Genomic DNA, 20,931 nt, shown 5'->3' with positions numbered 1-20,931 from the left:
GAATCGCTGTCTGTAGGCCTCAGGCACTAACTCGTAAGCCCTGAACACGGCAGCCTTAACTTGATCGTAGTCAAGACTTTGCTGCACGCTCAAAAAGGAACAAGGAGCACACTTCCTGCGCCTTACCCACCAGCTTACACTGAAGTAACAAAGGCCACATTTCTTTTGGTCTTTGTGTTTTCTTTATATGGTGAATAATGTAACAAGAGCAGGTAATGTGCATTTCTTGTGGTCGTGTTTGTAGCTGTGTGTGTGTGTGAGAGAGAGAGAGAGTGTGTGTGTGTGTGTGTGTGTGTGTGTGTGTGTGTGTTTGAGATAGAGGAAGAGAGGGGGGGGGTGAGAAGTGAAAGTGAAAGCATTTCTAGCCGCATTGCAGAAATTTGTATAACAGTCAGCTCAGCCTCCGCAAGGTAAGTCTTATTTACAGGTCGTCTCATTATGATTCATCATTATATCTGTGCTGCATGAAGTTAGCGTCAATGAAAATGTCTTCTCAGGATTTTGCCTTTGAGAAAGGGTTTCAGACGGGGTGGAAACTGCTTAATTAACAGTACACTGTTACTATACTATTATTAAAGCAGCACTATGTCATATTAAATAATAATTGCGTTGCTGCAACGCATTTTATCACGGGGAAGGTTGTTCTTAGGTGCTGTGTAGGACTGTATAGACGAATTGTATACACTTAACTATACTTACCTGTGGACTGATCTGCCTTGCCTCTTTAGGACTGAAAAGAGAACTGAGTGGGTTCTCTTGGGTTTTACTTACCTGGATGAGCCCATCCTCTGTAGAAGAGGAGGCAAGAGCAAAACCAGTAAGACAGAAAAATGTTAACAAGTGTGCTGACTTAATCGCGAATGACTGCTAATGACGTCATGAATGTGAACATGGGGAGTAAGTGGAGAATAGGAATTATAATTAATTTTGTATGTAAATATATTTAAATGTTTAGAGTTCTTGTCCTTAGACCATTTGCCCAACGCTACCCATAGAGTGTGCCCCCTACTACAGCATACTGCTGAGTCAAGGGACTTACTGCTGAGTCAGAGTAAATTCCCCTTCCCCGTGATAAAATCACTGTAATGCGTGGCCTCAAGTAGCTTATTACTCTTAGAAAATGGTGGCCAACATAAAATAGGAAGAAATACACAATTTTCAGAACATATTTTAAGCTTTTAAAAAAAATAATAATCAGCATAAACAAGTATTCCGCTAAGAAATGTAGTTCCTTTAAATGCTAGTATTGTTGCCAAGTAACCACGGATCACTGAATGAGGAGAACGTTCAGTCACCCATTGCATTTATTTTGACTTTTTGTCATATATCAATGGACATATGATAATACAGCACTGTTTAATGCAAAGTGCTTTATTTATTTATTAGTTTTGTTTACTTTCTGGTCACCAAATTAACACTTATATAGCACTTGGGCTGTGGCTGACACTCAAATAACTCCCTGCTCCCAACATAGTGCACTATGTAGGAATTTTCATAGATTTACAAAGAAAGAATAATTTGAATGTTTTACTACATTTCCACATCTCTTGCACTAAGTACAGCTTTTTCCGCCCCTGGTTTTCTGCTTACACTGTTCTAACTCTAAAATTACACTGTAGTATTATTCTGCACACCAAGCAAAACTTCTCCCTGCTTATGGATTTGATGTTTTGTCCACTGATTTAAGTTTACTAATAACTTCAACTTCTTATTGCCTCTCAGGATTGTTGTGACTAAGGAAAACTGCAAAAATGGGATTAAAGAAATCAAAACCACAGCCCATACCAGGTTAGATTACTTCATGTCAGTTTGACCTGTTTGACCTGTTTAACCCTGAAAACGGTAAAACAATGCAATATTTTAGGTTGTACTTTGTGAACATCCCAGATTTTTCTAAACACGTGTTCATTCCAAATTTGATTTCTGCAACACGTTCCAACAAAGTTTCAACAATGTACAACACTGCACTGCTGGCAGTCCAGTCTAGCAGCCACACTCTCTGATTAACCATGCTGTTGTAATCTGCAGAATGTTATGGTGAAATCAACATGGGCATCCGTAAAAAAGACATTGTCTAGAAGATAGCATACGTTGATATCCATTATTTCTATAAACCATCTAAAAAATTGCCTTGTCAGGACACTATCCATGTTTCTGCTACACATCAGTCCATTTCAGTTGAGCTCGAGCCCAGAGAAGTTGGCAGCATTTCTGGACAACATATGTGCATAGTACAGTCTTACCTTGCATTTGTGGATGAAGCAACAGATGGTATTTATATAGTTTCACAAGGTATTTCCAAAGCCATGTGGAGACGTTCATCACAGAAGCATGGTAGTTTTTAATGCAGTGCCATTTGAAGGAGCTGATTAAATGGATGAGAAACAACTATAGAACTAAGCATGAGAGTGAAAGGGAGATTTAACATGAGACATGGTTACAGACAACCTATATAAACATAAAGTGTGACCACATATTACAAAGTAATATTTACTCTGACTTTGCAACTCAGGTCTATTTTCCTTTGATGTAATAATCCTACTGCAATTAGGATTTTTAATACCTAATACACATTTCGTTTTCCTACCTGTGACTGCATTTTGTTTATTTCACAGACTTTGAAAGACCATGGAGGGTCATGGACTGGAAGTAAGTAGATCACTCCACTGTCATCAGTAAATATCTGTCATACTTGGCACTAACCTAATAATAAATATTATGAATAAACTAGTTATAAATGAATAGCAATTCACCACCAAAAGATTCCATAAAAGGAGAAACTCCCTAAGTGCATGAAGCACAACCACTGTGAAGAACCAAGACTCAAACAAGAAAATCCAGAAAAGCAGGGTACAACCATTGCGAGGAACCACGATCCAAAAGGAGAAGCTCCATGCAAGCAGGAGAAAGAACTGTGAAAGAAACCAAAACTCAAAAGAAGAAACTCCATGAGAGCATGAAGAAGGACCACTTTGAGGAACCAAGACTCAAATCAACTTAATTAGAGCATGCAGAAGAACCGTTGAGTGACTTGACGCACCGTGTTTTCTGTCTAGCCTTATTTAATTGCTCTGTTCTAAAAATTTTAATTTCAACAAGGGAGATACATCTACCTCTATTTAAGATAAACAGTTGGATCTTAATGTTGTACCTTTGAGGGTACTTTTCCATCAGTGCCTCGATGAATGAAAAAAGTACCGACACTGACCCTTTTTTTCTGAAAGCGTAGAGACTCCAATCCTCTTTTTGTAAACGGAAATGAATAGGATGCAAGTTAAAATGAACTTAATCTGCTTTTTAATTCTTTAAAACGTTTAAGTTTGTTTGTCTCAAACAGCGAAAAGGAACACTTGGAAGCCAAGTTAAGAAACATTCAGCTGAACCATCCAGAGCTCCGATGTGTCCGAATCCTGCTGCATGGACCAGTAGGAGCAGGAAAATCCTGCTTCATAAACTCAGTGCAAAGCGTCTTCCATGGAGAGATTAAAACCAAAGCGTTTGAACAAGCAAATGCCAAAAAAAGCTGCACAAAAACAGTGAGTATGTTTATACATTAATATCTACACAAGTAGTGATGTACGTCATTTCTGTGGATGGATCTATCCATCCATCCATTCTCCAAGCCTGCTGGAGCCTATCCCAGTGGTCATTGGGCGGAAGGCAGGACACACCGTGGACAGGTCGCCAGTCTATCGCAGGGCAGACAGACAGACACAGATAGTCACTCCCACACTCACACCCAGGGGCAATTTAGCATGTCCAATTGGCCTGACCACATGTCTTTGGACAGTGGGAGGAAACTGGAGAACCCGGAGAAACTCCACACAGAGAACTAAAAAGAACTGGGTTGGAAAAAGTTAACATGGAAATGCAAATTGCTTTTGACAATTCATTTCAACTGACCCTGACATGTTACTAATCTTACTTCGGAACTTACTTTTTCACTGTCAATCAAATGCTGTGGGAGGAACATCAGTTCCTGAAAGGGACCTTTCAGTGCAGGGCGTGTTTTAAGAGGAAGTGATGAGAAGGTCTAAACTTTGGCGGTGCTTACCAACCAGGTCAAGTACTTCAGGGGAGCTTGTGGCTGCAAAACATCAATGTTAGTGACTTTGTGACTGGCTTTGTGCAGAGGCTTGCAGGAAAGTCAGAGAAACTGGATGGCTAATGATCTCCTTCTTATTAAGGAGACTCAGGTCCACTTTGGGTTAGCGCAATGTTTCACAGTCCTGCTCCTGGAGAAAATTAATAATAAGGTAACTTTTGAAAACTGGGCCCAGCTCATCAACAGCCCCTGACGTTTTGTAACAGATGTGTTAAAGCAGGGAACCACCAGTACAGCCAAGGGTTTTCATAACTTCCTTTTACAGCATGCCCCTGGTACTTAGAAGTCTCTCCTAGCATCCCATCCACAGCGTTTGGTTGACAGGAGAGCCTTGCTGACAGTTAAAATGCAGTTGCAAACAGGAAGGTGAATCCATGTTCATTTTGGCAGAGCAAGAGCAAAATGCAATTTTAAATGGATGATTGAGTATTTCTGTATTTAATATGTCAGACCATCAAGAAAATTTACAGCCCCATTTCCATAAAAGTTGGGACTGTGAAAAATGTAAAATAAAAAATAGATGCAATGATGTGCAAATCATTAAAATCTTAAATTTACTTGAAAATAATATAAAGACATATCAAATGGTGAAACTGAGAAATTATATTGCCCAATTTGGATCTGATGCCATCAACAAACTCCAAAAAAGTTGGGACAGGGGCAACAAAAGGCTGGGAAAGTTGTATAATAGTAAAAAAAATAACCAACCTGGTGGTTAATTGGCAATAGGTCAGTAAAATAATTGGCTATAAACAGAGCATATCGGAGAGGATGGATCTTTCAGAAGTCAAGGTGATGAGGGGTTCACCACTCAGGAAAATAGTGCAACAATTCAAGAGTAATGTCAACGATGAAATAGCAAAGAACTTTTGCTTTTCATCATCTACGGTACCTAATAACGTTAAAAGATTCAGAGAATCTGGAGAAATCTCTGTATGGCAGTGATGTTTGGTTCCTCAGGCAGCGCTACACTAAAAACAGACATGATTGTGTAGTGGAAATCACTGCATGGGCTCAGAAACACTTCTGAAACACAATGTCTATGAGAACAGTTCGTCACTGCATCCACAAATGCAAGTTGAAACTTTAGAACACAAAGAAGAAACCGTATATAAAAAAGGATCCAGAAACACTGCCAACTTCTCTGGGCCTGAGCTAATTTAAAATGGACTGAGAGGAAGTCTAAAAGTGTCCTGTGGGCAGACGAATCAACATTTGAAATAGTTTTTTGGAAATCATGGACACTGTGTTCTCCTGGCGAAAAACCACTCAGCTTGTTATCAGTGCACAGTTCAAAAGTCAATATTCATGATGGTATAGGAGGCATTAGTGTGCATGGCATGGGTGATGTACACATCTGTGAAGGCGCCATTAATGCTGAATTATATATATATAGGTTTTAGCAACATATGCTGCCATCTAGATGACGTCTTTTTCAGGGAAGACCTTGATTATTTCAGCAAGGCAATATCAAACCACATTTTACAACAGCTCTGTATTAGAAGAGTCTGGGTGCTAAACTGGCCTGCCTGCAGTCCAGACCTGTCACCACTGAAAACACTTGGTGCATTATGAAATGGAATATATGACAAAGGAGACCCTGAACTGTTGAGCAGCTGAAATCTTATATCAAACACAAATGGAAGAAATTTACTTTCAAACTACAGCAGTGTCTGCTCAGCTCCCAAAATCCCCCATCCCAAATCTTTTGGAACATGATTCAATGTTCAAATGGGCATACATTTTTAAACATTTGATTAAGTGTTTTTGTGGTATTTTCCTTTAAAATTTTGCATCATTAAATTTACAGATATTTGCATATCATTGCATCCTGTTTTTATGTACATTCTGCACAGCATCCCCAATATTTTTGGAAATAAGGTTGTAAAATAAAACATCAAAAAGACTTTATTTTTCCATCATAACTTTGACCTGCACAGAAATGCAGATGCAAATACATTTTGTACTTGAATTTGAATAGTCCTTAATAATGATCACTTAAATGGGAAACACAGTTGGTGGGACCATAGCTCTGTATTTCTTGAGAGTTTAAATACAACAAGTTTAATGATTCTATGAAATAAAAATCAAAATGAATGGACAAAGAAGTTTAGCCTTTGACAGAGTGGACATAAGAAGCTAATCTTCTTCCAAAAAAAAGATTTTGTTTGTGTCACGATTGGCCCCTCCCAGTCCTGTCCATGTGTTCGTGTTTTGGTTTAGTCCATGTGCGTTTGTTTTGGTATCTAGTCCTGCCCCTCGTTTTGTAACTCCGCCCCTGATTGTTTTCACCTGTCCCTCGTTTGCCCTGTATACTTAAGCCCTGTGTTTGCAGGTCTTTATTTGATGTTTTGGTCTCTGTTTGTTGTGTTGATTCTGGTTTTTGTCATGTCTGTCCCCCAATCTGTCCGTGTTGGCTTTATGAACCTGGACTGTTTTGACCACGTCCTTGGATTTGCCCCTAATAAATCTCGCTTATCTCAGCACATGCATCCGCCTCCTCGCTCCAGTTTGTTTTTGGTGGTCATTCACCATTGATCACATGAAGTTACACACGGTTGTACATCTCTCATTTAGGTTTCTTATTTTATAAATTTGTAAATCTGTCATCATTATATGGCCAGTGTTGATGTGGCATTGCTTTTCTCTTCACAGTACAAAGCCTACACTATTACCAACAGAAATCATGAGACTCTGCCATTTGTCCTTAATGACATTATGGGTCTGGAACAAAACGACGAAGATGGAATTCATCCTGACGATGTTGTTAATGCATTGCTTGGCCACATAAAAGATGGCTACAAGGTAGATACGTGGACAACACTAAATTTTTATTATGGTTTTACTCCATCACTGATTTTGAAATTCTTCAATTTAAAGATCTTGTAACCATTTCTTAAATAATTAAGAATATTCTGAAACGTCAAGGGATGGATTTCTTGAGGGCCACATTAAAGGCTCATTAAATCCATTCAAAATTCTCTCTCTCTCTCTCTCTCTCTCTCTCAAGTTTAATCCTGTTTCTCCCCTGAGTGAAGAAGATCCAGGCTACATCAGAGAACCTAGGCTGAAGGACAAAGTTCACTGTCTAGTGAGTGTTGTGCCTGCAAGCTCCATTTCACGAATGGACATTGGCGTCATCAAAAAGATGGAAGTCGTTAGGAAGAAAGCCATGAGCCTGGGTGAGTTTTTGGACTGTACAAGCGACTGAGAAAGGAAAAACCAAAATAAAGTGTAATATGTGTAAAGCCTGTATAACTTAGTAACTTTGGTAGGAGAGAAGAACCACAAGCTTCAGTGTATTTTAGTGTAGAATCTACAAGTCTCTGGAACTGTAATGGAGAGATGGCGCACCATACTTCCAAATGATGTTCCCCTAGTTAGTGCTTAGATGATGGCGGTCCAAAAAAGTTGGCACAGTAGGTAAAATGCAAATACAACCATGTCTTGTAAATCCACTTCTAGCTGTTGTTAAATGAAAACAGTACAAAGACAAGATATTTATTGTTTTGTCTTATCAGCTTCATTGTTGTTTTTTTAGCTAATGTATGCTCACTTTGGAAATGCTCCCTACACATTCTGAAAAAAATTAAATGTTAAAAAAAAACAGCTAATGCTATCATGCTTGATAATAAAATGAGCATCCAGGAAAGGCGTAGTACTTCATGAGCAAGGATGGGTTTAAGGAACGATGGGTCCATCCAGGTTGTTTCCATTGTAATGTGCAACATCCAGCATCTGTCATGGGTTGTATAAATGGGTCTGTCATGTCACATCTGTAAAAGAACCATTTATGCTAAGAATATAATAACTTGGGGGCAGTCGTGGGCTGGAGGTTAGGGAACTGGCCCTGTGACTGGAAGGTTGCTGGTTCAATCCCCAGCACCGACAGTCCATGACTGAGGTATCCTTGAGCAAGACACCTAACCCCCAATTGCTCCCCGGGCGCTGTGGATAGGGCTGCCCACCACTCTGGGCAAGTGTGCTCACTGCCCCCTAGTGTGTATGTGGTGGTTCACTTCACGGATGGGTTAAATGCGGAGGTGGAATTTCCCCGGTTGTGGGATCAAAAACCTATCTTATCTTATCTTATCTTAAACACATTTTGCAGCAAGACATGCTGCCATTTAGATCATGTCGTTTTCAGGGACCAAAGCAAGTTTGCGTAATCAGGGAGTGTGGGTGCCTGCAGTCCACAATAGTCTTTGAAAAAAGTGCTACACATTATGAAATGAAAAATATGTCGACAAAGTTCCCATGTGATTGAGCAGGAGACTTAAATAGCAGAAGGCTTGGCAAAGTATTCCAACTGGATTATATGGTGTCTTCAGCCCATAACTGATTATATTATGTGTTGTTAAAAGGAAAGTTGATGTAATACAACATTAATAAGTGATTTTAAAGTCAAATGTTCAATTGTTTGAAATTTGAACAAAAATCATTTGTATTTTCGGTTAATTTTTGAACTTGTTCTGAAGTTAAATGAACTCAGTTCCCATTGCCGCACATTTTTTTTTAAGTTAAGACACTATGTCTTTCAACAGTGGCATCATAAAGTCTATATTTGCACATTAATAGAGACAAACTATTATCTGTGCATGTCAGGCATCCCTCATGTGATTGTTATGACGAAGGTCGACGACGACGTCTGTCCCCTGGTTAACAGAGATCTAAATCAGATCTACAGAAGCAGGAAAATCAAAGAAAAGGTTCGTCACCATCTGCTGATTTATCTGTATGCGCTCTTATATGTTCTCCTTAGACATACTGGGCTGTTATAGCCAAGATATAATTTTCTTAAACATATTTTACAAAGTCTATAGCAAAATTAGTTTTTTTTTGAGTCTCAGAATGATTTTTAACTTATATACAACAGTGGGTGTGGTAGTGCACTACAATATTTCACTTCATTTACGGCATTTGGCTGACGCTCTTATTCAGAGCGACTTACAATTTGATTGTTTTACACAGGTAGGCGAAGGTAGTGTTAGGAGTCTTGCCCAAGGACTCATTGATATAGAGTAGGGTGCTTACCCAGGCAGGGGATTGAACCCTAGTCTACAGCGTAGAAGGCATCACCACTAATACCTTTGACTTGTCCTATATCCAGTGCATAACTCTATGTCTTAACAACATAATATGAATTTTTGTCTCACAGTAACACAGTTTCTTTGTGTTTAGATGCAGATCTGCAGCAACACACTTGGTCCACCCATGAAGTGCATCTTCCCTGTGAGCAACTATCACGAGGAAAATAACATGAACAACACCAAAGATGTTCTCGTCCTAACAGCATTACTGCAGATTGTAAAATTTGCTAAGGATTATGTTGAACAATACCACACAACCCATGAGTAAGACATTCACCAAGCATTCACTCTTTAGTAAGGATTTACCAGGTAATCCTTGTTAGTAGTTAACTGATTCTGATTTTCTGCATGCTCAAATAAAGTTTGAGCTTCTTTGAACAAAGGGGATTGAACAATTGTGCATTCAGCCTATATTACTATTGATGGTTTTAACACATAAACAATGATATATAGTAAATCTTGATTAACCACATTAACTTGCATAGTTATTTTTCCACTTTGCTGAAAAACTTTTCAGTGTTTCACACGCCAAGTTACTGATATTGCTGCCTCAGTGCTGTGTTGTAAACTTGTAAACTTTGGTTTAATTGTCAATACAGTGCACAGTATGTATGTGTATGTCATGACTTTCTGAACACAACCTTGCATGTGCATTTCTGTGCATGTGTTTTTCTTTACACATCATTTGAAAACGATTTTGTCGGAATTTTACAGTGAATGGACCAACAGAAAGTAGGAATTTGCTTACCATATACAGTACTGTGTGAAAATCTTAGGCCAAATGTCTCACCCAAGACACATTTTCAAAATCTATTTATTTGTGGAGCTTGTGTTCATTTGCTGAGAATAGCGTTAATATATGAATAACCACAATTTATAGAATATTAATTCATTTTTAATTTTTATATGTGTGTGTGTATATATATATATATATATAATGAATAGTGATTTTCTGAATGTTAGTGTGTTTGTTTAACCATTTCCAAGCCGCTCCTCGAGGAAGCCCAGTATTACAGTATTATATGTAGTTAAAAAGCAGCTCCTGGTTTGACCAATCAGAGCTTCAGTAAATTGAGCTCATGATATAATTGATGATATTAACGAGTCTCTGTGGCGGCTGTGAAGGTGTCGAGGAAAGATATAGACCCATTTTATTGTTTTTTAATGTTTATTTGAATTATGAATATGACTTTATTCTAATGTATATTGTGATAAACTCACTGTGAAATATATTGTTTAAACATTTGCTTAGATTCATAACATGAATACATGATTTTTTTGTAGTATTGATAAGTTAACTTGCAATGGCCAAAGGCCTCTCACTACAGCTCAAATGACAAAATGCAGACCCTTTTTTTCTTTTTTCATTGAAGACAGACTCTTTTCTCTATAGATCGACAGCTGTACGTCTTCATATGACAGAAAGTACTTCTTTAAAGCTCAACCCAGAAAACATAATAATAACAAAATAAATGGACAATAACCAATACAGAAAGGAATGATGCGAATTGAACTACATCAACATTGCTGACCACTAGGGATCATTGTTACTTTAGTATTGAAGTCCCTGTGATGCCTTTTTTTGGTTTTGTTTTGTTGGGCCTCATTCATGAGACACAAGCTGACAAAACTTAAACCTGCATGTGTAATTTCTCAAAAGTATTTAAACTAAAGTTAGTTAAGGTGAAATTGAAACTTGGTGGAACTTCCCAGTTTAAATGAAAGCAGAGGAGTACTCTGTTCTTTTTTATTATAGCCAATTATTCAAAGCAAACATCTAAAGCCTGCAGACATCTGCAATAAAATAGAAATGATTTTCTAAAGTAATAAGTTGCAGTTTATTTTTAGAGCCCCTTTTAGCTTGATTGCAGGTATAAGGCTGTGATTGTTTAGTTTAACAACTTTTGTTTAGCTCAATGTGCAAATAAAAATAAAGCAAATTGTCACGTATTCCTTGGACTCCATCACCCAGACTCCTCCAGGAAGTCACATGTCTCCTGCCAACTCTGACCTGCCTGCACGCTCCAATCACAGATCTCACTCTCCGGAATACTAATGTGGTTCACCTGCGTTTAGCTATTAGCTTTAGCTTAATAGCCCGGGCGTGACAGGTTCATTGCGAAGTATTGTTTCATTCAGCGACATACTGAGCGGTTCCCATGTTTCTACGCCTTATTGTTTATGACCTGTTTGCCTGTTTCCCGTTTACTCTTTTGCTATTTCCCTGTGGATATTCTGCCTGTGAGAGATCTCCGTGTTCTGACCTTATGGACTGTTTTCTGGACTTTTGTTTTTGTGTCTCCTCCTTCGGATTGTTTTGGTTTTGACCCAAGTCTGTTTCAACTTCCCATCCATGAAGTGAAACACCACATACACACACTAGTGAATAAATACTAGGGGGCAGTGAGCACACTTTCCCAGAGTGGTGGGCAGCCCTATCCACGGCACCTGGGGAGCAATTGGGGGTTAGGTGTCTTGCTCAAGGACACCTCAGTCGTGGACTGTCGGCATTTGGGATCGAACTGGCAACCTTCCAGTCACAGGGCCAGTTCCCTAACCTCCAGCCCACGACTGCCGCAATTAGCTAAGTAGACTGTATTAGAGAACTATAATGCAGACAGAAATGCTAAAAGCAGATAATTTTTTGTAAGGTCAGTGATTTTGTCATGAAGCATTGCTTTGCCTTCGCCTTAAAGAGATTTCCACAGTTAATGCAGTTCTTCACAATGTTATTTTGTTGATGAAGGGTACTCTTACTTATGATTCTGTTATTTCTTCATTACTATTTCTAAATATTGGTGAAAATAAAATTCAGGATATACAAAAAAACAATGCATATATCAGGAATATATTAACTGGTAAATGTTAACCTAATATAATGACAGGTCATCATATTATTTAACTGACAAAAAAAAAAAAAAAATGTGACTGAGCAATGTTTACCGGTAAGGGTCCAGCCGGTCCCGCCTGCTGCCAGCAGAGGGCAACGGCAGCAATGTGCCATAACTTCAGGGAACTCCAATTCCCAGAGGTCCACGGGCTGTTTAGGTCCAACTCAACCTCAACTCCACTACTTCGGGCAAACAGTAGTGTTTGTCACACCTTTGTAGAGGGGTGACCAGTGCTTAGCGTTGTAAAAGAAAAGAAAAGGAAAGGAAAGAAAAGAGGGCTGAGAAAAGAAATTGCCCCAAAACTAAAGAAAGAAGAAAAGAGGACTACAAAGAGAAAGTAGTTCCAAAACTACTAAAAACCCACAAGAAGGCTTGAGCTACAAATGGCTCCAAGCCATATATAAAAGGTGTTTGCTCCACTAAGAGCCAAAACATAACAGTGAGACAGCTCTTCTTAAATGATCTTTTAATGCATGCTGATGCTGGTGAGGTATCACTTTTAATTCTTTTGGACATTAGCGCAGCTTTTGATACCATTGATCATGGTATTTTATTGGAAAGCTTGAGTCAATGGGCTGGAATTGCTGGGACAGCACTAAAATGGTTTTATTCTTATTCATCAAACAGGTAATTTTTGGTGTCTGTGGATGAAAGGATGTCTGCCCCTGCATCTCTCAGCAGTGGGGTGCCTCAAGGGTCTATCTTGGGTCCACATTTATTTTCTTTATATATGCTCCCTTTAGGTGATCTTATTCAAATATTTAATGTTTCTTTTCATTTTCATGCTGATGATACACAGATATATCTATCTGTCAAACGAAATGTAGATTGTCTAATCTTACCAACTGTCTGACAGCCATTAAAACCTGGATGTCTCAAAATCTTCTTAAACTAAATGATGAAAAGACAGAGGTTTGAATTGTGGGCTCTGAGGAAATGTCCAAAGAGGTGCAGTTAGCTGTTGATTGTGTTGGTTTAAAGGCAAAGCCATTTGTGAGAAATCTTAGTGTGACTTTTGGCTCCCACCTCAGTTTCTCCTTACACATCAAGAAGCTTCTTCAATCCTGCTTTTTTCAACTTAGAAATATTAGTAAAGTTAGAACTTTCCTGCCCTTTTCTGACATTGAAAAAATTATTCTTGCTTTTGTTTCCACCCGTTTGGACGACTGCAATGCCTTATTTACTTGTCTGAGTCAGAGAGAGGTGGCTCTTCTACAGCTTGTTCAAAATGCAGCTGCTCATCTTCTCACTAGGACAAAGCGTAGGGAACATATTACACCAGTATTGGCTTCTCTACACTGGTTGCCTGTAAGCTACAGAATTGATTTTAAAATTTTAATGCTTACTTATCAGGCTGTTTATAACGAGGCTCCAGGAATATATTAACTGGTAAATGTTAACCTAATATAATGACAGGTCATCATATTATTTAACTGACAAAACAAAAAAAAATGGGACTGAGCAATGTTTACCTGTAAGGATCCAGCCGGTCCCACCTGCTGCCAGCAGAGGGCGACGGCAGCAATGTGCCATAACTTCAGGGAACTCCAATTCCCAGAAGCCCACGGGCTGTTTAGGTCCAACTCAACCTCAACTCCACTACTTAAGCCTCCGGCAAACAGTAGCGTTTGTCACACCTTTGTAGAGGGGTGACCGGTACTTAGCGTTGTAAAAGAAAAGAAAAGGAAAGGAAAGAAAAGAAAAGAGGGCTGAGAAAAGAAATTGCCCCAAAACTAACGAGGCTCCAGCATCACTGAGCTCTTACGTCCTCTTCATAGTGCAAGAACTTTAAGGTCTTCAAATCAGGGCTTACTAGCTATTCTACGTACTAACTTAAATTCAAAGGCGGACCAGGCTTTTGCAGTTTATGCTCCAAAATTGTGGAATAATCTTCCTACTGATGTCAGGCTAAAAAAAAAGACTTACTTTTATTCTATTGCTTTTAACAGCTTTTGATCAATGTGCTTTATAAGTCGGTGTGCATTTGAGTATTTAAACGGTGTGTATTACTTATTTTGAGTATATGATCATAATGATCTTAATTTTCTTAGATTTTATTTGTAAGTATTTTGTGAAGCACTTTGTGAGTCACTCTGGAAAAGTGCTATATAATAAAGTTTTACTTACTTACTTACAAGTGACACAAAGTCTGACTTCCCCTCGAAATTACGGAAGTCATTTTTGTTTTCTCATTATCTTTTATTTTACATTTCTAGTCCAGCCTTTGTTTGAGCATGTTGGTTTCAGTGTCTCTTTTGTTTCACGTTCCCGCCTCTTTATTTTCCCTTCTTTGGAGTGCTTTAGCTGTTGGTGAGGAAACCTGTGGAATCGGTTGGCGCCAATCAGTACAGCGGCGGTTTGAGCCTGGCTCTGGGTCACCTCAATCATAACCTCCCAAACACATGACGCTACAAATTTATTTAGTCCTCTTCTCACTGGTCTTTCATTTCTGCATTTGAGTCGCCCCCCCCCTCCACATTAACACTGAGTTACCTTTCCTTTTTATTACACTTTATCATCTGGGAATTGCGGATACCAACTGTTGCAGTTCTGCAAGTGAAATATTTGCCCATTTTTGCTTAATACAAAACTTTGGCCGCTCAACAGTGTGGTTGTTGTCTGATACATGGCTTTCTCCTGGTATGATAGAGTTTCTAGTTGCATTTCTTGATGCAGCGGCAAACGGTGTTAAGTGACAACGGTTTTCTGATGTACTCCTGAGCCACCGTGGCTGTATTTAATACAGTCCAGCCTTGCCCTACATGGACCGAGATTTCTTCATATGGTAGATGGCGAAAGACCTAAATTCTTTGTAATCTTGCGGAGAAATGAACTGTTTTACAGTTCTCTCATGAAGTTTGGCACAAAGTGACCCTACCCTTATTACAAAGACTGAGCCTTTGGTAGATGTTCCTTTTATACCCAATTATGTTACCCTTACCTGTTACCAATTCACCTGTTTAGTGTGGAATGTTTCAAAACAGTCCAACTAGTGTATTCTATAAAACTTTCACTTTTATTTTGCCCTTGTCTCAACTTGTTTTGAATGTTACAGGCATCATATTCAAAATTCAGTTGTTTATATGTACAAAATACAATCAAGCTATTGAGCCAAAACATCAAAAGGATCTTATTGTACTTTTGTCAGTTAAGTAAAGGCTCAAAAGTTCAAAAATGAACAAATCAGAGTTTTTTGTTTTTACTGCATTTTGCAAAATGTCTAGATAGTTGGTTTGTACATTTTACCTATTACATAAGATGTATAACTTTATGTATGGCCTATTAACTTTGATGTGATCTTTGATCAGATTTACAAAGAAAACATGATGAGATGTGATGAGCAATTCAAGGTTAGTTAATATTTTTGCTTTGCTAGTGTGTGTGTGTGTGTGTGTGTGTGTGTGTGTGTGTTTGTGTGTGTGTGAGAGAGAAAGATAAAGCCAGAGAAAGAGGGTGGGGGAGTGGGGGGATGACAAGTAAAAGTGAAAGCATTTCTAAGCTCATTTCAGGATTCCGGGTTACTCTGTTCTCTTTAGCAAGGTAAGTACTGTTGCTTAATACATTCACCCAAAGAAAGAGTTGCACTTGCTTTATATCATTATTTTGGTGTTATTCACCTTACAGCATTTTGGTTTTGGTGTCAGTTCTGTGCTGCATTAATGCTTTACTCTGCTTTGATTTGATATGTCATCTGTTCATTTTAGCCTACGAACTTCATCTTCATACTTGACTGAACGGGTTGGGACAAACGATTGCTTCCAAAATGGGATTATGGCGATCAAAACAAAAAGTCGAGCCCATCTCAGGTTAGATTACTATATGTTAATAAACAGAGTTCAGGTACTGGAAAAAGACGAGGTTAGTTTCGAATTTTTGCCTGGTGACAAACATTCCTTCTAGCATTTTCAACGTGGATTTGGTGCTAAATTAGATCAAACGCATAATTTTGGTGCTTCCAAATGAAAAAGATCACCTAAATCACAATGTTTGAATTTATCCATGAATGTCACAGAGGATCATATTTAAGAAATCAAAACATGAAACAGAGAGAGAAAACATGTGATACGGCCACAGATGATCTGTGTAAAGATAACAGGAGTGCACAGTAATCCTCCCGTTACTTCTCCATTACCTTTGTTTCACAGATCTTGATACACCATGGAGGAATGTAGACTGGACGTAAGTACATGCCTCTGCTTTAGTCAGTATTTTTTTGCATCTGTATCAACACTTTTTCCAACTTCCTTGTCTTGAACAGTGGTGTTCCACAGGGGTGTGTTTTATGTCCCATTTTATTTTCTATATACACAAATGAGGTTGAATATAACAGTGAAGACATATCTCTCTTGCAAAGTATGCTCATGATATGGCTCTTGCTGCCTGCTTGTAAGATGTTACCAGCCCCTCCTACTCTCAGTGCATCAACCATCAAGCCAACTAGGTTTGATGGTAGCTTCCGTGATATTAATGTCAGTAAGACCAAGGAGCTATACTTTGGAGAGAGGTGGCAGCAGGCAGTGGGGGTCTTCAAACCAATCACCATGAAAGGGCAAGAAGTGGAACAAGTTGATCACTTTAAGTACCTGGGAAAAGTTATCAACAACAGACTCACTTTTCAGAATAATGTAGATTGTTTACAAAAAAGCAAGGCAGAGACTCTGTCAATTCTCAGGAGGCTGAGGAGTTTTAACACCAGCAGACACATTCTGACCATGGTCTACAGATCATTTATAGGGAGTATTCTCAGTTTCAATATTGCATCTTGGTACAGGAACCTCTCATTTAAGCAAAGAAATATACTGGCCCAGGTGGTCAACCAGGCCAGCAAGATTATTGGAGATAAACAACTGTCACTCCAGAACTTATACATCCGATCTATAACCTACAAAGACCCTACCCACCAACTTCATTCATCATTCCAGTTGCTGCCATCGGGCAGGAGACTTGAGGTCCCACTAGCTAGAAAGAATGGGTATGAAAAATCATTCTGAATAAGGACCTAATAAATAACCCCCTGCATTGTTTATGTGCACTGTTGCTGTAAATGCTTTTCAGTGTTTTATGTGTCTATGTACGTATTTCTGTATTTCTGTACTGCCAAAGAGAAATTTAATGGACAAAGTTTTCCTTATCTTACCATAGCTGAGCCGACCAAGGGTTAGGATAGTACTAGTGACTTAGCATTAATATTTGTCTATTTATGTAAATGAATGGCTGCCTTTCTCTAAATTTCAAGCCACATGTGATCTGTTGAGGTTATCTGAGGATCAGCCAGAATTGTGTTCCTTCATAGTTTTTGATGTCTTCAATGTTCATCTACAATGTAGAAAAAAATTGAACGAGAAGTTTTAACTGGTACTGTAGGTTTTGCCAAGTTTCATCATGCAAATTAGCTTTCTGTTGCAGAGGTCCAATTTGAGTTATGTGAACTTGTTTATCCTGAACAGCAAAAAGGAAGACTTGGAAGAAAAATTAACAGACATTCAGCTGAACCATCCAGAACTCAACCAATTCAGAATCCTGCTATATGGACCAGTAGGAGCAGGGAAATCCAGTTTCATAAACTTGGTGCAAAGCGTCTTCAAAGGAGAAATTATAACAAAGGCAGGCGAAGAGTCGGGGGTGAACAAAAGCTTCACAAAAAGAGTAAGTGTGTTTCATTTATCTGTTGAAGTCTCAGGAAATGTACCCCCCAGACAGTGGACAAGGACATGTACACTATCACGGACTATTCACAGGGGCACATTTGGAAACCTTTAATTTACCAAATAACAAAAAATAATAAAACTAGACAAATTGAACAGTGAATCACAGGATTTATCAGAATAACTAATTAGAATCACTTCTAACTTGTATAGGACAACAAATAAAAAACATAAGTTATAGTACTTTGTTCTTTTTTTACAACTGGGGAGTGTGACATTAAAAATCCACCAGTTTGTGTAGCACATGCACATTCCTTGTAGTGTTCCAGGAATCATTTTTATTTTTCAGTTTTTGCTTCATGTCATTATAGTGTATATGCAGAATGGTGCAATAAGTGAGGCATGATGATTGGTTGGTGGGGCATACATACAGTATATATGACAGCACACTGACATAACCAAGGTAGTTAAAACAAGACAAACCATATGAGCAAACTATAGTCCTTGGCAAATATTTCTTTTTTTCTATTTTTATTAAACTTTTCATTTTTTAAAATTTAATTTCAGTTGCATTAGTGAAATTTGACTGTTAATGTTTTTCTCCTTTCATGAAATGTTTGTCTGGAACTGTATCAGACACAGAAGCCCATTCTTCCAAAAATTATTACCTCAATTTGTGTTTTGATGATGGTGGTAGAAAGCAATTGGTGACCATAGCCTGTGATTTACACTAGGGGTGGGGGAAAAGTATTGATTCTTAGATGCATTGCGATGCGGACATGAACGATTCTGAATTGATTTATAAATGTCAAAACAATTTTCTAAGTTTTAATTGATAACGTAATGTTGACGGAAAGCAAAGGGCGGAGCCTATAAGTGGGTAAGTGCAGCGCTGGACAATCTGTGGTGGTACCTAACAAAAACACAACTGGATGAGCGTGAAATCCACGCTGCCTCTGCATTAAAAGCTAAGGTCAGGAGTCACAACCAAATGTTTAGAAGAGCCATTTTGTCACTTCAATAAAAATCAAACCAACAGTTAATATCCAGAATGTGTGATTGTGTGCACATGTTCTAGTACAGGCTAAAAATATGAAAAAAGTTGACTTACTCTTCTCTGCTTTAAGCTTTAGCTATAGCTGCTTTCCTCCCATTTCCGCCAGAAAACGTTTCCTTGAAAGTAAAACAGTTTCTTGTAAAATGTCTCTCAACATTCGACTGTTTCATGAGGCTGAAGACACTTTTCATTCACCAGCTTCTTGTTCGCATTTTTCCATTCCACCTTAAATTCTGACTGCCGAATGCAAATGTGGAACGGGACAATTCGAAAGAGAAGCAACTTCATCTTTGCAACGTTTTAGTGTTCGACAGTCTCTCGTTGCAGATCTAACATACCAGGAAACCAACTGCACTGCTCATAAATGTGAATAAGTCCATTCATCTCCAAGTAGTAGCAGCAGGGTCTCATGTGCCCCAAGCAAGAGCAGTGAATAAGAGTCTTCCAGGTCACTAACCAAATCACTTCCATTTGATTTATTAATAAAATATTGGAAGTAAATTCATTATAGATCATTGCAAATACTTTGCTTTAAAACTACCACATCTTCAGAGAGTAAGAAAAAGAAATCCTGTGTAGAAAAACAAGATGCAGTGATAATTGTTTTATAATCGCATTGCAGCCTGCTGAAGCACAATCGAATCAAATTGTGAGGTGCCTAGAGATTCCCACCCCTATGTTACACCATTTTCATACATATCCAACCATTCAGCAACCTTGGTTGCTGGTGGATGGGGGTATTGTCAACCTTAAAGAGACGAATCCCATCGGAATAGAAATGGGATGAATGTAATCAGTCAGAAGAACTTTGTATTGATGTGAAGTGACCCTTTCTTCTAAGAGGACCAGTGGACCCAGACCATGCCAGCAAGATACAAACCAGAATATCAGAATACTACTTACTGATGTCCCTATTGAAACACTAGTCAAACATTAGTGTGACTGAGGCTCCTGTCCTCTGTCCCCCATCAATGGACTCTCACTGAAAGTCACTTCAGTCCGCTAAGTGTGGTCAGCAGTATGATGCACACACAGAGAATGACAGGATGTTAATTGCTCAGTTGTAGCATGCACTACATCCATTCTCCACTCACTCATTATTTTTTTCTCTTTCGCATCTGTCTGTAATATTTTCAGAGTTTGCACTGTGACAAAGTTAATCTACTGTTAAAACAAAGAAAAAAATCAATTATCATTCATCATTCCTTTATGATAAGAACGTAACACATTATTAGACGTTTACCCTTTCATGTATTTCTGAGCTATAAAAAGTCTTTATTTTGTCTTTTTTTTCTCTCTTTACAGTACAAAGCCTACACTGTTATCAATAGCAATTCTGAGACTTTGCCATTTATCTTCAATGATGCTTTGGGCCTGGAAAATGGAACACAGAATGGAATTGACCCTGAAGATATTGTTAGTGCGCTGCAGGGCCATATAAAGGATGGATACACGGTAGATAAAAGAATGAATGCATACTTTCTCTAAACAAAGGTTTACGCACTGTAACCATACTTTCCCCAAATGGTGTATGGACTTTTGCCTGTGATTCAATTGACAAAGATATCAAGAGTTCCAGAGCAGAGGGAACACAAAAATCTACATTACAACCCCATTTCCAAGAAAGTTGGGATGCTGTGCAAAATGTAAATAAAAACAAAATGCAATGACCATTTGAACCCTATATTAAATTGAAAATAGTGCAAAGACAACATTTCAATTGAAACTGTTGAAACTGTTTGAAAATTTTTATTGATTTTTGAAAATATTTGCCCATTTTGAATTTGTTACCAACAACACTTTGCTGGTAAAGCAGTATATTGCTTAAAAAAGCACTTGGTGGTTAAATGGTTAAATAATTGGATATTGGATATTAAAAAATGCATCTCAGAGAGTCTTTCAGAAGTAAAGATGAGTTGGGGTTCACCACTCTGTGAAAGACCGCACAAACAAATAGTGCAACAATTCAAAAATAATGTTCCTCAACATAAAACAGCAAAGAATTGCCAGTATTCATGATGGTATGGGGTGCATTAGTGCATATGGCATAGGTGATGTGCACATCTGTGAAGGCACCATTAATGCTGAACAATGTATACAGGTTTTGGCAACATATGCTGCCTTCCAGACGACGTCTTTTTCA

The 20,931-nt window shown here is 38.4% G+C and overlaps 2 protein-coding genes across 5 annotated transcripts; both read left to right on the top strand.

Moving 5' to 3' along the window:
• The first annotated feature begins 191 nt into the window (after window positions 1–191).
• Window positions 192–9,807, top strand: LOC108441476 (interferon-induced protein 44-like). 4 transcript variants are annotated; one of them, XM_017721019.1, is made up of 9 exons: window positions 365–410; window positions 729–817; window positions 1,723–1,788; window positions 2,616–2,649; window positions 3,338–3,536; window positions 6,761–6,910; window positions 7,116–7,287; window positions 8,711–8,814; window positions 9,287–9,807. In XM_017721019.1, the coding sequence occupies exons 3-9, from the start codon at window positions 1,752–1,754 to the stop codon at window positions 9,461–9,463; spliced, it is 873 nt and encodes a 290-aa protein (XP_017576508.1). In that variant the 5' UTR covers window positions 365–410; window positions 729–817; window positions 1,723–1,751; the 3' UTR covers window positions 9,464–9,807. The 4 variants fall into 4 exon arrangements, with proteins under 4 accessions (XP_037399148.1, XP_017576508.1, XP_017576507.1 ...); XM_037543251.1 differs by lacking the exons at window positions 365–410; window positions 729–817 and adding an exon at window positions 192–212; XM_017721018.2 differs by lacking the exon at window positions 729–817.
• A 5,777-nt stretch (window positions 9,808–15,584) lies between these two features.
• On the top strand, window positions 15,585–20,742 carry LOC108441475 (interferon-induced protein 44-like). Its single transcript, XM_017721017.2, has 5 exons — window positions 15,585–15,626; window positions 15,791–15,892; window positions 16,232–16,265; window positions 17,534–17,732; window positions 20,094–20,742. Exons 2-5 carry the CDS (start codon window positions 15,850–15,852, stop codon window positions 20,274–20,276), a joined length of 459 nt encoding a protein of 152 aa, XP_017576506.1. The 5' UTR covers window positions 15,585–15,626; window positions 15,791–15,849; the 3' UTR covers window positions 20,277–20,742.
• Window positions 20,743–20,931: the final 189 nt, after the last annotated feature.

The sequence above is a fragment of the Pygocentrus nattereri genome, chromosome 12, assembly GCF_015220715.1.
Source record: "Pygocentrus nattereri isolate fPygNat1 chromosome 12, fPygNat1.pri, whole genome shotgun sequence".
Classification (NCBI taxonomy): Eukaryota; Metazoa; Chordata; class Actinopteri; order Characiformes; family Serrasalmidae; genus Pygocentrus; species Pygocentrus nattereri.
This window is presented reverse-complemented; position numbering and strand designations above follow the sequence as displayed.